The following is an 18,227-nucleotide window of genomic DNA, read 5'->3' on the forward strand; positions in this document are numbered from 1 at the left end:
TTAATTTAATTTAAAATAATAAATATTGTGTCTGGAAAACAAAATGATTCTCTCCACTGCATTACAGTTAAGAAAATCATCAAATCATTATAACGAGAATTGCAAACAAACTCAGAGTTAAACACTTTTTGCTTAAAAATGAATTATTATTATTATTATTATTATTATCATCATTAGGCTAAAATTACAGAAATCAGAAACAGTAGTTGACTTTTCTTTTTCTAAAATCGGTCCGTTCATACCAAAATTCGAAACACTGCCCCCAGTGGCCAAAGCGGTAAGTGTTGTTGGACGTATGGGCACATGTGAGCTCCATTTTCTAGGTGAAATGTCTACGGAGGAGTGCCAAAATAGAGTTGTGAAGCGAGTTGTTTTCAGCTGTACTAATACAGTGAAGAGGATTGCATATTTCATAAACTGTAGCCTACATTAATAAATGCAACCTCTGAATCACGTTTGTCACTGATTATGCGAACATGATTACTTCATGGTTTCAACACGGTATCCGAACCCAGGTCTCCCAGGTCTCCAACGCACTTCCGGTCATACCACAGGGAAAGGTAAACACAATGGAGCCTATGAAAACATGTCTGATAAGAAATGGTACTTGTTAGTGAGTTGACATAATTTGGCATATTCAGAAACAACATGCCAACCTCCCATGTGATCATATTGAAAATGATCAGTCAAAATCAATTTCTGGTTATCAGCAGGCCTATGTTTGGGGACATTCATTTTTTACTTCAGTTTTGGCTAGTAACCCAGCATGGCTACACTGGACATGCTTGCCTACCTGCAACAATAACCAGCTTGTGCCAGTAGTATTACCAGCATCTAAAGTTAATACTACTAATTTTAGCTGGTCTAAAATTATTTAAGCTTTCTTTTTTTTCAGCTGGGTAGACATATGTCTCCAACTTAAACTCCTGCAGATGTGGACTTAGGCCTATTACTGTAAGATACTGTTCATTGCCAGAGGATGGAGGTAGAGCACCAGTACTGCTCTCCATACAATGTTCAGCAATTACAAACCACTGACTAATTTACTGAATTACTACAGCTGAGCCATCATCGGTATCTTCTGAAGGCTGCCAACTGTGTTTGACTCCAACTGTGTCCTCAAAACTACTTACAAAGAAAGGGTCTTCAATTGTTCTTTGCAAACTTCGCTAAAGAACCATTTTCTCATCAAGAACCATTTTTGGCTGTATAGGATTATTGGGTTACTACAGTATTGTCCAAGACTGTTCAGCCCAAGATAGACCACTTGTAATAAAAATAAATGGGAGAAATTGGAATGTTTTATTTCAGAACTTTCCAGAGTGGAACTGAAGTGGGAGTTATCATGTAAATGTTGGTTATTGTTACTCAGTAAGTAGTTATTTCATAAAGACAGATAGCTGACTGGCATTAAATGCCCATACCCATAGGCGCTGATGTTTCAGGCCTCAGTCCTGGATGTTTTCAAATCCTAGAAACACCCCTGAATTTAGAAAAATGCTATTCCCCCTGAGGTGGGAAAAATGCTGTTCCAGAGATATTAGTGGTCTTTTATTAAAATTCTGTAGAAGGCATCCTTGACATCCTGCCTTTAATGTCCACCAATCCACCAACTTGGAAAACTTTTACAAACTTCCACATGGTCTAGAGGAAATGTTGAGCTATGTGTTATCTGCTTAAAAATTAAAACTAATGCCATGTTTCTTTAAAATATCACCTAAAGTGAACATGTACAGGGTGAATTAAAAAGGGCCTAAGACAGAGCCTTGTGGCACACCATACTTCTTATTTGTTAGGTCAGACAGCTTATCATTTACACACACAATAAGTGATGTACTGCACCAGTACATCGATTATTTCTAAAGAACGTTTTTGAGGGAATTTATTAAAAAACTTAAAATGGTTCTTCTATGACATCAGACAGTCAATCTCTTCCTGTATTTTAAAAGTGTTTGAGAATTTGTTTCCAGGTTTAGGCTGTTATTAAGAATCATACTTAATTTCCAGTATGTACAGTGTCCATATATATACAGTATGTTTGTGAAAGAAATGCAGACAAGAGAGAGAAAAAACCTGCTCAAACATGTGACTAGTCAGAGTGAAATGTGGTTATCATGGCTGTAGTGGCTGTAACCTGCAGGAAGTTTGTTCACAGAGATAAAGACCAAGACAACCAGCTGTCAGTCATCGTACAGCTTCTGTTACGGGCATCCCGCATGACACACTCATCAAGTGTATGGGCCTTATATATTTAAATAGCCACTAAGAGAGTTGTTGTGTTTAACTTTGGTGGTTCCCTTTTTTTTTTTTTTTCTTTTTTTTTTTCCTATATTAATTTAATAATTTATTAGAATGTTTTACATACAGAATATAGCACATCCTTTTACTTTGTTGTGCTATTAGGAGGGTATATTTGGAGTGATATTCAAAATAACAAAGCATGTAAAAATATAAGCTTTATTTCTGGTGTTGTGGCTAGTCTGAGACAGTTATAGTCAAGAGCTCTTTGGGGTTGTTGTGCAATAGAGACAGTGACTGTGTGTGTGTGTGTGCGTGCGTATGTGCGCGTGTCTGTGTGTGTGTGTGTGTGTGTGTGTGTGCAGATGTAACAGACTTCCTGTGGTGCCTGAAAATACCCTGCAATGCACTATTGGGAAAACATGAGAACACACACACACACACACACACACACTCACACACAACACTCGGCTTCCCGCTCAGGAGTCACAATATATTGGTCAGCTAGTCAAATTCAGTTATATCCAAATAGTGATTTCACATTTGGCAGTCTGAAATACAAAATGCCATCCAAGACAGCAAATTTCAAGCTTAAAGATGAAATTATCTGTTTTAGTCTTCCAGGGTCTTTTTACTGTTATCAGAAATGGCTCTTCTTTAAGGTCAGGTATTTTAAGTAAGACTTAATCTCGACTCCAGAAAAGAGATTACATTACACAAGTGTCCATAAAAGTCTTTCACATTCAGTCATTATGGGGAAGTGAATATGAAAGCTCCATACTTCCCCATTTTATATGTGTGTGTGTGTGTGTGTGTGTGTGTGTGTGTGTGTATTCATGTTTTTATGGAGTGTTTCCAATAAGCCTGTCACACGTTTCAAGTAGGGATGCACTGAAGTAAAAATTTTGGTCTTATAACTGGCATAATGGCCAATATTATAAAGGTATTACATTTGCCAGTTTTTAAGCATAAAATGCTAATTACACTGAATAAATATTTGCATTAAGAGGGCCAAATTGATGGTAGGGTGTGATTGTTTTATTAATGTAACAATAAATCATTGAATTCCTTAATATCCCATGTAATCCATGTAATAAAATATCTTGTTTGTGAGCCCAACAAATGTCATTTTTATATTTATTAGTCATAGGTTCAGAAAAAAATTAACTTTTGTATCACTACCAAAAGTCTTTTTAAAGGGGGTCAAAATGACCCCTATGCATTTCCTGTGGATTTTGGACTCACCATGGCAATTTCTTTTATTTATTTTTTTTATAGCAATTTATTAATTCCTTGACATTCCATGGATAACTCAAAAATGTGCTTGTCCTATGTAGGGTTGCAGGGAATGCTGGAGCCTATCCGAGCTGTCTCAGGCTGAAGGCAGGGAAACACCCTGGACAGGTGACCAGTCCATCACAGGGCTAAGACACACAGACATACACATTCACACTATATATATATATATATATTAGTTTTTCCTAAATAGTTTTTTTTTCATATCATTTATTTTATTATACATTTAATTTCTATTTCATTTTATCACTTTATTGACTTATTTCACATTTTGTCAAGGATCAGTTCAAGCACAGACATTATTTATTTGAAGCTGTAAGTTTTGTCTACAAATATAGTATCTTTTAAAAGTTTTTCAAAACTATGACAGATAGATTTTGAAGCATATACATTCATATATTCTAAATCTGCTATTAGATCTAATAGAATCAGAATAGAAAGCTGTCTGCACTAATAGATGTTTTGAATGTGTTTGTGATGAAGGCTCAGAAAGAGGCAAATTGCAATTAAGTTAAATAATACTGAATTATATATTTTAATTATCTTTTTTTTTTACTGGGTATGTACGTTTGAAGCAAACAAATACACACGAATTAAAAATTGTTGTGAAAGATCTAAGTCTTAAATTATTGAAGATAAAGGTACAGTATAAACAGAATACCTTTTATAGAAGAAAAGCACTGAATCCAATAGGGGTCATTTTGACCCCCTTTATGCATTCGTGAATGTTTTTGATACATAGGGATAGAAAATAAATATTATAATCATAACTGAAGGCAATGGATACCTATTTATTCCATGTACAGTAGATGCCATGATCTCATAATTCCTATTTACTATTTATTCTGTTTTATAGGAATTTTTTCTTTCAAATCTTTCCACTTCCAAAACAATGGTGGAAACACCTAATGTCTTTGAGTTAAGCATACAAAAATCCAAACCAAATATAGAATAATGTGTTTGTCTGCTGCAATAGTAGTTGCTTCCTCAAACCTGCGATAACTGTGCAAAGCTTTGATTAAAAAGGGAACAAGACTGTATCAGAACTTCACTTTGGGTGGCATAAAGTTTATGATGCTCACACAATAGCACATGCGAAAATCTCCCCATTAGATGAAGTGACTCAAGTGCACGGCACGGCCTATTTACAACATTGCACAAACACACAGGGCTTTCCTTTTACTTTTCCTTTCTTTGCTCCTACAAATTATCAAAAATACACCACTAATGTATAGGACCCATGAGTAACATCCTGCAAAAAAAATAAATAAATAAACTTTTCAATGACAAATCCCATTAATTTTGATTTAATCAGACAAAGGTCAGATTGATGTAGGCAAAAATCTTACTAAAACAGAAATCTGTCCACTATTTTCCTTTTCTAATGTCATGATGAATTGTCAAACTATATACCAAAAATGATCTAACAGATAGTGGAGATACATATTAGGCCAACCCATCATCTGGATCATGATTGGCCGATATCATTTGACAGTGTTGCAAATGAAATATCATCGGCTCATTTGACCTATCAGAGGCTGAATCCTTCAGTGAAGTCAGGTCAATCACACAGGGACAATGCAGGAAAGATCCCCGCACACCATCAACATCTGACTCTTTTATCAGGACAGTAGAGCTGAAGGAAGGACAGTTTTAAAACAACATCTGATGCACATACCAGTTTTTATTTTATTTATTTATTTTTTTTTTTGTTGTTGTTTGTTTTTTTTAAAGACACCACAGGATAAAGATCTTGTGAAGTAATTCCCAAGTCATGTTATGCAATATTCTGTAAAAAAGTGTGAATCTGTAAGATAGAAAGTGTAGCAGAAGTTGTGTGATTGAAGGGCTTCATGTTGCATTACAGAATGGAAAGCTGTGTTATTTCACCTGTAAGTATGAGAGGTTGTTTTCTGTTTCATACATTTGAAAGATTTTCAGGTAAAACAGATGGAAATCAAATTTTGAAAGTATCATTTTGTAGTAATTTTTGTAGAAAATAGTATTTTGTTGTTATATTTTGCAGTCTGTTCGTTAATTTAAGTTAATTTCAATTTCACTTATAACTTAAATTTCCTACATTTTATAAGATGTGATCTGTCTAAACATTTTAAACTCTTAGTGGAGCTCCACTAAAATCAAAATATGACCAAAATATATATAGGATAGGAACTTTTCAACTGAACTAATTGTGATATGAATATAGACATGAAGTAGAAGATAAGCAGAAAATGAAAGAAGTTGAATATTTTACAGTTATCAGAAGAAATAATGCCGTATGATCATGGCGGTCGACCGACATATGACTTCTACCAATATCTCAGTACTGACCCCGAAACACTTCCAGGTGAGTTTAAAACATCACATATTATGAACGTTTAAAACTGATTCTGATGATTTACAGAGCATTATTTGACATGTATTTCCTGTCCAAAGTAAATCCCTTGAACCGGTTTGTGGGATGCTGAGTCTGTAATGTACAGCACAAAAAAGTGAATGTAATTTTAACTGCAGGATATCAAAAGAAACAAATTGAACATCTCAATTTCCACAACTCTGTAACCAGTTTTTATAAATCAGACCCTCTATATTCTTTCTCTTGCTGTCATTCTTGTGTCAGAGAGTGGATGGGACTACACAAGTGTTCATGTCCAACACAGTGAGTTTGAGCCACCGCAGGATCTTCAGTTTACTGAACTGCACCCAACCCAATACCGCTTTGGAGATGTGGAGCCCTACCACCCCTCTGTAGATCCAGGGATGGCAACAATTCTACCTGTAGTTCCTCCACAGGTTGGTTATTGTAAGCAACAAAATCACACACACACCCATACAGTATATATACACCGATCAGCCTCAACATTAAAGCCACCTGCCTAATATTGTGTAGGTCCTCCTCGTGCTGCCAAAACAGTGCCATCCCGCATCTCAGAATGCTATTCTTCTCGCCACAATTGTACAGAGCGGTTATCTGATTTACCGTAGACTTTGTCAATTCAAAGCAGTCTGGCCATTCTCTGTTGACCTCTCTCATCAACAAGGCGTTTCCATCTGCAGAACTGCTGCTCACTGGATGTTTTTTGTATTTGGCACCATTCTGAGTAAACTCTAGAGACTGTTGTGTGTGAAAATCCCAGGAGATCAGCAGTTACAGAAATTCTCAAACCGGCCCGTCTGGCACCAACTATCATGCTATGTGATTATCTAATCAGCCAATCGTGTGGCAGCAGTGCAGTGCACAAAATCATTCAGATATGGGTCAGGAGCTTCAGTTAATGTTCACATCAACCATCAGAATGGGGAAAAAATGTGATCTCAGTGATTTGGACCATGGCATGATTGTTGGTGCCAGATGGGCTGGTTTGAGTATTTCTGTAACTGCTGATCTCCTGGGATTTTCACGATATTAGGTTAGAGATTTTTTTTTTTTTTTGTCTGCAGCAAAAACAACATTGATTGAGAATATTCAGTAATTACACACACACACACACACACACACACACACACAAAATAAGATTTACGCATTCAATTTCAAAACAAAATTCCATTAAATGAATTGAGTAATCTTTAACAAAATAACATTTAAAAAACATAATATTTTAAGTTTTATTAATTTAATTTAGTAAAAAAAAAAATTTTTTTTTTTTACATTTTGTAATGAACTTGAAATGTGTAAATTTTAAAGAAAAAAGTTTAAAAAAAAAAGTGTAATATTAAAATTATTTAGTATATACGTAGCAGTTTTGCATCATGCTTTTTAAGTAAATTGAACTTATGAAAAAAAAATTGTCAGCACAACTAAAAAACCTTTGTTAGCAGTTAGCACTGTTTATTGTAAGTTCATGCTAAGAAATGTAGTTAACTAATGTTAACAAATACATACTGTAATCAGAGAAAGACACTGAGAGAGAGAGAGAGAGAGAGAGAGAGAGAGAGAGCGAGAGAGAGATGTGCAGGATGTGAGTAGAGCAGACAGACTGATTGCTCAACATTGTCTTTTACTGACAGAAGGCTGTTGCCACTGCTGCTGCACAATCACACACAACACATACACACAAGTGTTAACACAATACGTGTTAGCATGAGACAATCAAAATCAATGCTCAACTAATGACAGCCTCAGATGTTTTGATGCAAAATAAAATTTTGTAGAATGTAGTTTTGATTCCTATCTGTCACACACTCGACGTTGTGTCGATGTAGTGACACTAGGGGTCACTCTTGGGAGCCTGAGACACCTCTGGTCTTTGATAAAAGGCCAATGAAAATTGGCGAGTAGTATTTGCATGCCACTCCCCCGGACATACGGGTATAAAATGAGCTGGTATGTAACCACTCATTCAGATTTTCTCTTCGGAGCCGAACGGTCATGCTCACTGAGCTGAATTCCCACGACTATTCATTCACCTCTGCTGGATCTGACGGCGCATTTCAGTGGCTTCTCCCTCCTCTGCACTGGTGCACTGCAGAGAATGCCCCTGGGCGCTTCGGCAGAAATAAGAGTATATTTCTCTAAAAGAGCGGCACACACGGAACGTCTTTTTAAAGAAGCGTCTTTTTAAAGATGCCCTTCCGATTGTGTGTTATTTCTTGTTGCGCTCGTTATCTCTCGCCTTCTGACGGTCACGATCACTGTCTTTCGTGTCTGGGCACTGCTCACGCGGAGACAGCATTCGTGGATGGTCATGTACTCATTGCGAGGACATGTCCATGGCAATGTTGCGGTCGTGGCTCAACTTCGTAAGAAAGCAAGCCACCCCAGAGGCTCCCCGCCTCGGTCCTTTTACCCAAGGGTATGAGGCCAGCGCAGCTAGCACTGGGGGCGATTTGGGGACCCCAATGGGACCGCCTCCACTGGGTATCCCCCCACGGACCTCCCATTCCCCAGCACGCTTGTCTGCCCCGATCGGGCTTCCGGATGAGTCCGCCGGCTCGTCTCACGGCGAGTTCGACCTCTTATTCGGAGCCCGCGAAAGTGATGAGCTCTAGTGCGCAGCATCGGAGAGCGGGCTCATCCAGTCGGATGCAGAAGCCTCAGCTGGGCTCCTCCCTTCGGGGACAATTGCCCAGTCACAGGCTGACGCGGAGATGACGACATGCTTTCCCGGGCAGCCGCGAGCATCGGCTAGAGTGGAACCCTCCGCTCTTCCGTGAACCCTCGCGGCTCGATGATTGGTTCCTGGGCTCGCGGTGCTGCTCAAAGCCACGCCCCGCCCCCGTTCCTTTCTTCCCGGAAGTGCGTGAAGAGCTGACAAGGTCGTGGGAGGCACTTTTTTACTGCCCGGTCCCAATCTTTTTAGCTTCCCCACCCTCACTACCCTCGATGGTGGGTCGGCCAAGGGCTATTCGGCAATCCCCCGGTGGATAAAGGTGCTCACGGTGCACCTATGCCCGCAGAGCACCGCCACCTGGCGCGGGTGCCCGAAGCCCCCAATCAAGGCCTGTAGGTTTACGTCGTCTCTGACGGCCAAGGCCTACAGTGCCACTGGACAAGCCGCCTCCGCCCTGCACGCCATGGCTCTCCTGCAAGTCCGCCAAGGTGCTAAAGGAATTGCACAAGGGTAGTTCTGTGCCGGGATTGATGCAGGAACTTCCTTTGGGCAGAGCCCCTCTGCCCCAGTCTCCATGTTTGTAGTAACTCCTCCCCCATTGGGTAAGATCTACCTTGAAGACTCTCCACATGGTCGGAAAGACCATGTGACGTATTGTTCCACTTAAATATCCCCTCCTCTCTTTGGGTGAGGTGTGGTCTCTGCAGTGTCCTCCCCTTGGGAGGGACACCCCCCGATTAGACCTGGCGGCCCAGTCGGATAATCCCCCTTCTTTTTTAGGGAGTGGAAAAAGAGAAGGGGAAAGAGGCCACAACTGGGTTAGCCTGTCTCTATCTTTTGGGTAGTAGACTTGTCCCCAAAGGGCCGTTTGACACTCATAACTACTGTATGTTGGGGAGGTTATGTGTCGACCTGGTGTGCTGGCTACGAGGCACACAGTGGTCTGCCCACTACACACCGCCAGTTCACATTCAGCCAGATGTGCCGTTTAATATAGGGACCCCTAGCGTCACTACATCGACACAACGTTGAGTGAGTGACAGATAGGGAACCTCATGGTTACTTGCGTAACCTCCATTCCCTGATGGAGGGAACGAGATGTTGTGTCCCTCCTGCCACAACGCTGAACTACCCGCTGAAATGGCCAGACCTTGTCTCGGCTCCTCAGCATAAAACCTGAATGAGTGGTTGCATACCAGCTCCTTTTATACCCGTATGTCCGGGGGAGTGGCATGCAAATACCACTCGCCGATTTTCATTGGCCTTTTATCAAAGACCAGGGGTGTCTCGGGCTCCCAAGAGTACCCCTAGTGTCACTACATCGACACCAACTTCTCGTTCCCTCCATCAGGGAACAGAGGTTATGCAAGTAACCATGACGATTTACTACATTGTCACATAAGCCATTTGAACATAATGTTTCAGAAATGAAGCTGCTCGCCAATTACTGTAAAATAAAATGTTGTGTTATTCTAAACCCGAATCACTTTGTTTCTTTTGGGAAATTTTCTCGCTGCTCTGTTCTCATGAAAGTAGATGGGGACTGAGGCTGTCAAACACCATCAAACACCATAAAAGTAGTCCATATGACTCACGCACATACTACAGTATTTACTGTATTAAGTCATATGATAGATTTGAACAAGCAACAGACCAAAATTTACGTTGTTATTCACTGACAATCTTCCCTTCCATCATAGCTCCCAAATCTCATTCTCCTTTCTGCATTTACAAGCGTGCGTGTCGCGTTAGATTATAAAAATTAAATAACCAATGGTGTTTTATGGCAAATGACCTCAAACCTTAGATTCAATGCCATTTTGAATCTAAATGTGAATGCGAAGGAGATTTTTGAGCTAGATTTTCAGTGAATAACAATTGAACATTTCTCTGTTCCTCACACAAAGATATCAGAATACTTCAGAATACTTTTTTGCCCTATGAGCTTGACAGACGTGGTCACTTTGAACTGTCATTGTATGGAAAAGAGCTGTTCATCAAGAGAATATTCATCAAAATATCCCATTTTGTGTTCTAGAGAAGAAATTGAGGCCAACACCAACACGTTTTTAGTTAAAAACTCCATTTTCCATTTTCTAACGTCATGGTTTTCCAAAGTATGCGGTTTTTGAAAGTCTTCGTTTTGGTGAAGGAAAATGGCATTTTTAAATGACATGAGCGTGAGTAAATAATAACAGAATTTGTATTTTTGGGTGAACTATTCCTTTAACAATATCTGATTTTAAAATAAAACTAATACAATTGATGTGTTCCTGTGGTTGGTTTTTGCTGATAGAAACAAAATTGTGTGGGTCTCTGGGATGAGTTGGTAGCTAAATGTGATATGCACTTGATTTGTAAATCCCGAGCCACACCATTTTGTGTCCCTTTTTTGTTGACACCAAGTTCTCATACTTCCTCCTTCAATGTAAAGTAATTTTGTGGTTTCCAAGAATTTGATACCACTAATACAAGACCATGCTAAACAAGCGATTTTTATTCAAAATCAGTCGGGGAAATGTAAGACTGAAAAACTAACCAGTAAACAGAACATGACCATTTGTTTATTTGTATGAAAATGTACTTAATAAGATTTGTGTGTGTATGTGTGTGTGTATTTACAAATGGTGGGCTGAATTTCACTAGATTATGATATGACAGTTAATATTGCTGGATATGATTTTGTGGGTTTCTCTGTCAATGTTAGAGTCAAATATGAAAGCGAGACTGATGAATATACATCTGTTTCCAGTACACTTACGTCCCTCACGCGCTGTATCCACGGTCCCCGGTCCCCCACTGTAGCACGGATGATGAGGACCCTGGGGGTCGCAGTCCACCCTTTGAGGTGTCAGAAGGTGAGGAGGATGCTGAGGGTCACCGGGGCACCTCCAGCACTCTGTCAGGTGAGCTACAAACAGAAAAGACATGTCATGTTTAGTTTGAACACAAAGTGATGTGGTTCATGGACGCTTGAAGAACAACATGAAATGGCTTGATGAGCGCAGTTTTCTGTCCTGTGTTGACTCATTTCCTTCTTTGAAGAGCTTGCTCCTTTTTTAAAAATAGCAAGTTGCCTTTAGTTTGTCAAAGCAATGAACGTTTATTTGCTACTTGCTTGTCGGTTGCAGGGGGAGGAACATTTTCATTCTAGAGAGCATTTGATTTGACAAAAATTGGTGTAGTGCAAAATAAGTCATCAATATTTTTAGACTGTTTTCCTTGACGATAAAGACAATACAAATTAAATGTGTTTATCGGCAATTTAGTAGAACATTAGCAAATAGATGGTTTCAAAGCTAACAGACATGGACTAAAATGTACAAAAATCACATTTTAATTTCATGGGGGTTTAAAAAGACTCTTCCAGGGTAAATACAATACTTGAGTTCTGTCCAACCTGGTCTCACAGAATTACGTTAATATGCAAAATGATTTTTACGGGGCTCGTTGTACGTTTTGCATCAGTTTCCTGGTGAAATGAACACTAGAGATGCTACAACAACAATGACTTTTATTCACTTTCACACAAATCACAAGTAAAACAGTCGATTATTAGTTCATCAACACTTTTCATCCTGTTTCTCACACAATGCTATCTTATGAAATCTAAACACTTTTACTATAGTGCATGGCGAAACATTTTTACGTTTGCATTACATAACCAACTACATTTACAAGCTTGTTCGAGTGTGATCAAATTGTGTGGTAGCTCAACTGATTGAGCATTGCACTTGTGATGTACAAACCGAGGTAGGTGTCCTGAAGAGAAAGCGAGTCGACATGTGAGCCGAAAGTGTCATAGAAGCACCACAAAATGACGTGGTTGCTTCAGCGATTGAGCTTTTTATATAGCATTAGTTTTTTATGACACTATCAGTTAGATTTTGGTTTAAGGTTTAGGGTTGGAACTGGGAGGTGGGTTGTTGATTTAAAACTCGAAAGCGCCACAGTGTGGACATTTCATCTTGGAACTGCCGCGATACTTGTAATGAACCGAAAACTTCACCACAGTCACAGTATGGCCAGTACAACCATGCTACTCTGCTATTTCTCTATTTTGCAGTGGGTATGTGCACAGTATGTGAATTTTTGTATGCATGGAATACCTGGCTGATCTTCTATATTTGCCAAAATGTGCAGTACATTGTACAACAGAGCACACTGTGTGAGATTCTGTATCTTCCTGTACAATCCAGTGTACTTCGCTTTAACCTTCCTTTTGCCTTGTGAGGAACCAGAAGTCATTTTAACTGTAATAGACATCTCCTTTTGCAAAAATTTAAGTTAGGACATTTTTACATAAATATAGATTAAATGTTGTATTTCTGACATTATTTGTCCAGATGAACTAGACGTCAATTGTGCCCACCCACTTTTTCAGCCCTCTTGGCTCCGGAAGTATTTTTCCCATTCATTTTTTCCATTGGGATTTCATAAAATCCTTCATAAAAGAACCGAAACCAGCCAGCTCCGAGGTGAATCACAACATTAAAAGCTTTGATTTGAAGAAAAAATGTATTTGACATTCGGACAAAAGATCTTTATCTTTTTACAAGACTGTGTACTTAACATCATAAATGAGGGAATGAACTACAATCCCATGAAGCATTACAAATGAGGTAATCAAATTAAAAGCTATGGAAAAATATACATTTATTGATTTAAATTTGTTATTCTGAAATATACAGATATATTCCAATATTTGTATTAATTCGAGTTTTTAGGGAGAGCTAATCGATTGCGTCATTTACAGTGCATCATGGGAGTGGGCGGTCACTGCAGAGCTATTTTTGTGCACTTTGTATGCAGTGGTTCTCTGATTGGTGGATAGTTTCTTTAAGGATCATGGGTGGTGTAGTTCTTCACCAGGAATTCCGCTAATAAACAGGATTTCAGTTGAAAGATGACTAACATATGACTGATGGCTTCAGCAGAAGCATATACAGTTGAAGTCAGAAGTTTACACACACTTTGGTTGAAGTCATTAAAACTAATTTTTTAACCACTCCACAGATTTAATATTCGCAAACTATATTTTTGGCAAGTCGTTTAGGACGTCTTCTTTGTGCGGGAATCGAGTAATTTTTCCAACAATTGTTTACAGACAGAATGTTTCACTTTTGATTGACTATATCACAATTCCAGTGGGTCAGAAGTTTACATACACTAAGTTAACTGTGCCTTTAAGCGGCTTGGAAAATTCCAGAAAATGATGTCAAGCCTTTAGATAATTAGCCAATTAGCTTCTGATAGGAGGTGTACTGTATTTGAGGTGTACCTGTGGATGTATTTTAAGGCCTACCTTCAAACTCAGTGCCTCTTTGCTTGACATCATGGGAAAATCAAAAGAAATCAGCCAAGACCTCAACAAAAAAAAAAGAAAAAAAAAAAAAAAAAACTGTGGACCTCCACAAGTCTGGTTCATCCTTGGGAGCAATTTCCAAATGCCTGAAGGTACCACATTCATCCGTACAAACAATAGTACGCAAGTATAAACACCACGGGACAAGGCAGCCATCATACTGCTCAGGAAAGAGACACATTCTGTCTCCTAGAGATGAACGTAGTTTGGTGTGAAAAGTGCAAATCAATCCCAGAACAACAGCAAAGAACCTTGTGAAGATGCTGAAGGAAACAGGTAGACAAGTATCTATATCCACAGTAAAACGATTTAAAGTCAATGCTACCAAATACTAATGGGTGGCTGTGGCTCAGGTGGTAGAGCAGGTTGGCCACTAATTGCAGGGTTGGCAGTTCAATTCCTGGCCCACATAACTCCATGTGCTGAAGTGTCCTTGGGCAAGGCACTGAACCCCAAGTTGCTCCCAATGGCAGGCTAGTGCCTTGCATGGCAGCTCTGCTGTCATTGGTGTGTGTGTGTGTGAACAGGTGAATGAGTCACAGTGTAAAGTGCTTTGTAACTGCTAAGGTTAAAAAGCACTATATAAGTGCAGACCATTAACAAAGTGTATATAAACTTCTGACCCACTGGGAATGTGATGAAAGAAATAAAAGCTGAAATAAATCATTCTCTTTACTATTATTCTGACATTTCACATTCTTAAAATAAAGTAGTGATCCTAACTGACCTAAGACAGGGAATGTTTTCTACAATTAAATGTCAGGAATTCTGAAAAATTGAGTTTAAATGTGTTTGGCTAAGGTGTATGTAAACTTCTGACTTTGACTTGTACCTTCAATTAATGACCTCGGAACTCACATTAGGTCTGTCTTTAAAGGTTTATAAGTTATAATTAAAAATTAATTTGCCTTTGGAGAAAATAAATGGGATTTTGACTTCCGGAACCAGACTGTTGCACTCTGTTGCGAGTATGAGTGACATGATGATCTGTACTTTGTCACAAATTTAAAAAGAAAAACATTGCTAAATAATCCAACAGTGACAAAAAATATATAGTTTTAATTAAATAATGCCAAATACAGTTTCATGGCAGATAATTAGTATTTATATATTTGAGATCAAAATTGGCATATCCGATGAGATTTCTCGGTGTTGTTGATGCTGTGTCATCCAGAAAGTGTTTTAAAATAAATGTCAACTTCTACAGGAAACAAAAGGAAAGTTCGTCTCTATCAGTTCCTCCTGGACCTTCTGCAAGACGGAGATATGCGCGACTGCATCTGGTGGGTGGACCGAGAGCGAGGTGTCTTTCAGTTCTCCTCCAAACACAAGGAGACTCTGGCCAGCCGCTGGGGCCAGCAGAAGGGCAACCGCAAGAGAATGACCTACCAGAAGATGGCCAGGGCGCTGCGCAACTATGGCAAGACCGGCGAGGTCAAAAAGGTAAAGAAGAAACTGACATATCAGTTCAGCAGTGAGGTGTTGAGGAGAACGAGTATGGAACGGAGGCTGTATCATCACTGAGAGAGGACTGAGAGCACTCGAGATCCAGCTTCTCTTGCCCATAACAACATCTACTTGTCTTCTGTAAAACAGAGCACAATTTGCTGTAAAAATGTCAATCTCAGGGATTTTAAATTGAAATAACATGTATTTCGCAGTCATTTTGCAACAAGTGTTTAAGTGCCCTTTTGTAATGTAAGGGCAGACAAATAACTTCAGTGTGAGTTAGTCTACTCAGCCGATTTAGGTTTCCCACACTTTGTTAACCAGGGTCAAGTTTAACGTTGGGTTAACTGTGGATTAGTAATTAATCTGGGTAGTCGGGTTTTGACATTTCACACTGTACTTTTTTCAACCCTGGGTTAATGTTTTCCGTTGCATATTTGCAAGGTTAATAATGATTTGGACAGAAACAGCATGCAACAAGCACCTGACTTGTTTTATAACTGCTTGTAACTGTGGAAACATTGCCACGTGAATTGACTATTTAATTAATTAATTAAACCCTTTTTTATTAGGCAGTTTATTAGTTGTCTGTTGCTAACTTGTTGAAACATGCTTACGCTGTATAGATTCATATTCAGTTTTAAAGGGATAGTTCACCCTAAAATGAAAATTCTCTCATCATTTACTCACCCTCAGGCCATCCCAGATGTGTATGACTTTCTTTATTCAGCAGAACACAAATGAAGATTTTTAGAAGAATATTTCAGCTCTGTAGGTCCATACAATGCAAGTCAACAGGGTCCAGAACTTTGAAGCTCCAAAATCACATAAAGGCAGCATAAAAGTAATTCATAAGATTCCAGAGGCTTAATCCATGTCTTATGAAGTGATATGATAGGTGTGGGTGAGAAACAGATCAATATTTAAGTCCTTTTTAACTACAAATCTACACTTTCACTCCCACATTCTGGTGTGGAAGTGACTTTCACGTTCAGCCACCTACTGGTTGGAGCTGGTTAACGGTGGAGATTTATAGTTAAAAAGGATCACATCGCTTAAGAAGAAATGGATTTAACCACTGGAGTCTTTTGGATTACTTTTATGCTGCATTATGTGCTTTTAGGAGCTTCAAAGTTCTGGTCACCATTAACTTGCATTGTATGGACCTACAGAGCTGAAATGTTCTTCTAAAAAATCATTGTTAGTGTTCTGCAGAAGAAAGAAAGTCATACACATCTGGAATGGCATGAGGGTGAGTAAATAATGAGAGAATTTTAGGAGCTAAATGTTTGAAAAGCCTTTTTCATGGAACAAGTGTAGCATTGCCTATATGCAGATGTTTGTAATATAATATGCAATGATAACTTTCAACTGTTTATATGTCCTTTCTGTTCTACTTTAAGTACATAAAGACCTCATGTCATAAATATGTTGATCTGTTTTCCCAAAAGAGACTGTTGCAACACAAACTGACTTTTAATCACATGCATGATGTGAAAATCTACAATTTAATTTCCATTAGTGATAATGCTTATTCTTGATATCAGTAATTACTGCAAGTTTGCACTAGTAGAATTTCACAATGATCTCTCATTGACTCTTATTCAAAACAGTTACTGATATCTATAATTAATGTCTTTATTTTAAATTTCATATACACATATCATACTTCTTACTAGTAAAAAAATGTTAATATCAGGAATGGGCATTTGCACTAGTAAAAATGTAGTTATTGATATAAAAATAATCATCTTTACTAGTAAGAAATGCATTGCTGATGTATTTAGAATTTCAAATAGTAAAACATTAGTAATAGATATCTGGAACTGCATTTTGAATGGTGAATGACAGATCATTGTGAAATTCTACTAGTGAAAATAGTTACAGATATGAATAATTGTTTTTACTAGTTGAAATTCCATTTTTGACACCAATGAAGGGCATTTCTGTGAGTAATGACATCATCACAAGAATGAAAATTTTTCTAATGCAAACCTAATTACTGATGTATAACAAATTGCATTTTCATTAACTTGATGATATCAAGAATTAGCATTATAACTAGTGAAAATATAATACAGTATCTATAATTCATATCCTGCATGTGCTTAAATGTCAAAAGGACTTACAGTAAAAGACTGTAAATTGTAAATGTGTACATCTATTAAAAGTTAGTTTTGTCAACTTTTAGGGAGTACACTAGGATTTAGATGACGTCAGAGCTAACAGACATCTATTAAAAGCTACAAAACTTCAGTTTTCATTTGGGTCTTGTAACTCAAAAGACACTCTTGTAACTCTTGGGCTTCAACATTGTGGATGAGATCTTTCACTCATTTGTTTGTAACAGCATAGTGCAGTGGCTGAACCAAATGAACTTTAAACAATAAGTTGTGCAGTCACCATAATAAAAACTGACAAGCATAAATATAAAGTCCAACGTAAAACTGATGATGCTGCTCTATGCTGCCATCCAGGGGACTTTACGCAAGAAGCCCAACATATGAAAACTACCAATTGATCCACACAAATGTGTATGATTACTTCATTTCATTGATCTTTAAGGCAATTTAGAAGCTTTCGTCATCACTCAAACACATGTTACAAAGATACAAATTTTATTTATGTCTTTAAACAATTATAATCTATAAATTCTATGAGACTCAACACATGAAGCATAATGTTGATGGTTTTTCTTGAATGGTAATGAAAGACAAAAAACATGGAAAAATTGCATGAAGAATTTTAAAGCAGTGCATACACCCTAGTACTGTATAATAAAATATATATTATGCATTATTACTAATTATACTTTGCATTTTTCTAAT

General features: G+C 38.2%; 1 protein-coding gene across 1 annotated transcript; it reads left to right on the top strand.

The window, feature by feature from the left end:
- Positions 1–5,075: 5,075 nt before the first annotated feature.
- On the top strand, positions 5,076–17,655 carry spi1a (Spi-1 proto-oncogene a). Its single transcript, XM_051692075.1, has 5 exons — positions 5,076–5,426; positions 5,791–5,881; positions 6,155–6,327; positions 11,338–11,491; positions 15,158–17,655. The coding sequence occupies exons 1-5, from the start codon at positions 5,388–5,390 to the stop codon at positions 15,472–15,474; spliced, it is 774 nt and encodes a 257-aa protein (XP_051548035.1). The 5' UTR covers positions 5,076–5,387; the 3' UTR covers positions 15,475–17,655.
- The last annotated feature ends 572 nt before the right edge of the window (positions 17,656–18,227 follow it).

Source organism: Myxocyprinus asiaticus, chromosome 48 (genome assembly GCF_019703515.2).
Source record: "Myxocyprinus asiaticus isolate MX2 ecotype Aquarium Trade chromosome 48, UBuf_Myxa_2, whole genome shotgun sequence".
NCBI lineage: Eukaryota > Metazoa > Chordata > Actinopteri > Cypriniformes > Catostomidae > Myxocyprinus > Myxocyprinus asiaticus.

Bases quoted from the DNA above. Each gene is read 5' to 3' on its own strand.
- spi1a (XM_051692075.1), top strand. From the start codon at position 5,388: ATGTTGCATTACAGAATGGAAAGCTGTGTTATTTCACCT. The intron at 6,328-11,337 runs GTTGGTTATTGT...ATCTGTTTCCAG, and splicing joins TACCTGTAGTTCCTCCACAG to TACACTTACGTCCCTCACGC. The intron at 11,492-15,157 runs GTGAGCTACAAA...CAACTTCTACAG, and splicing joins CACCTCCAGCACTCTGTCAG to GAAACAAAAGGAAAGTTCGT.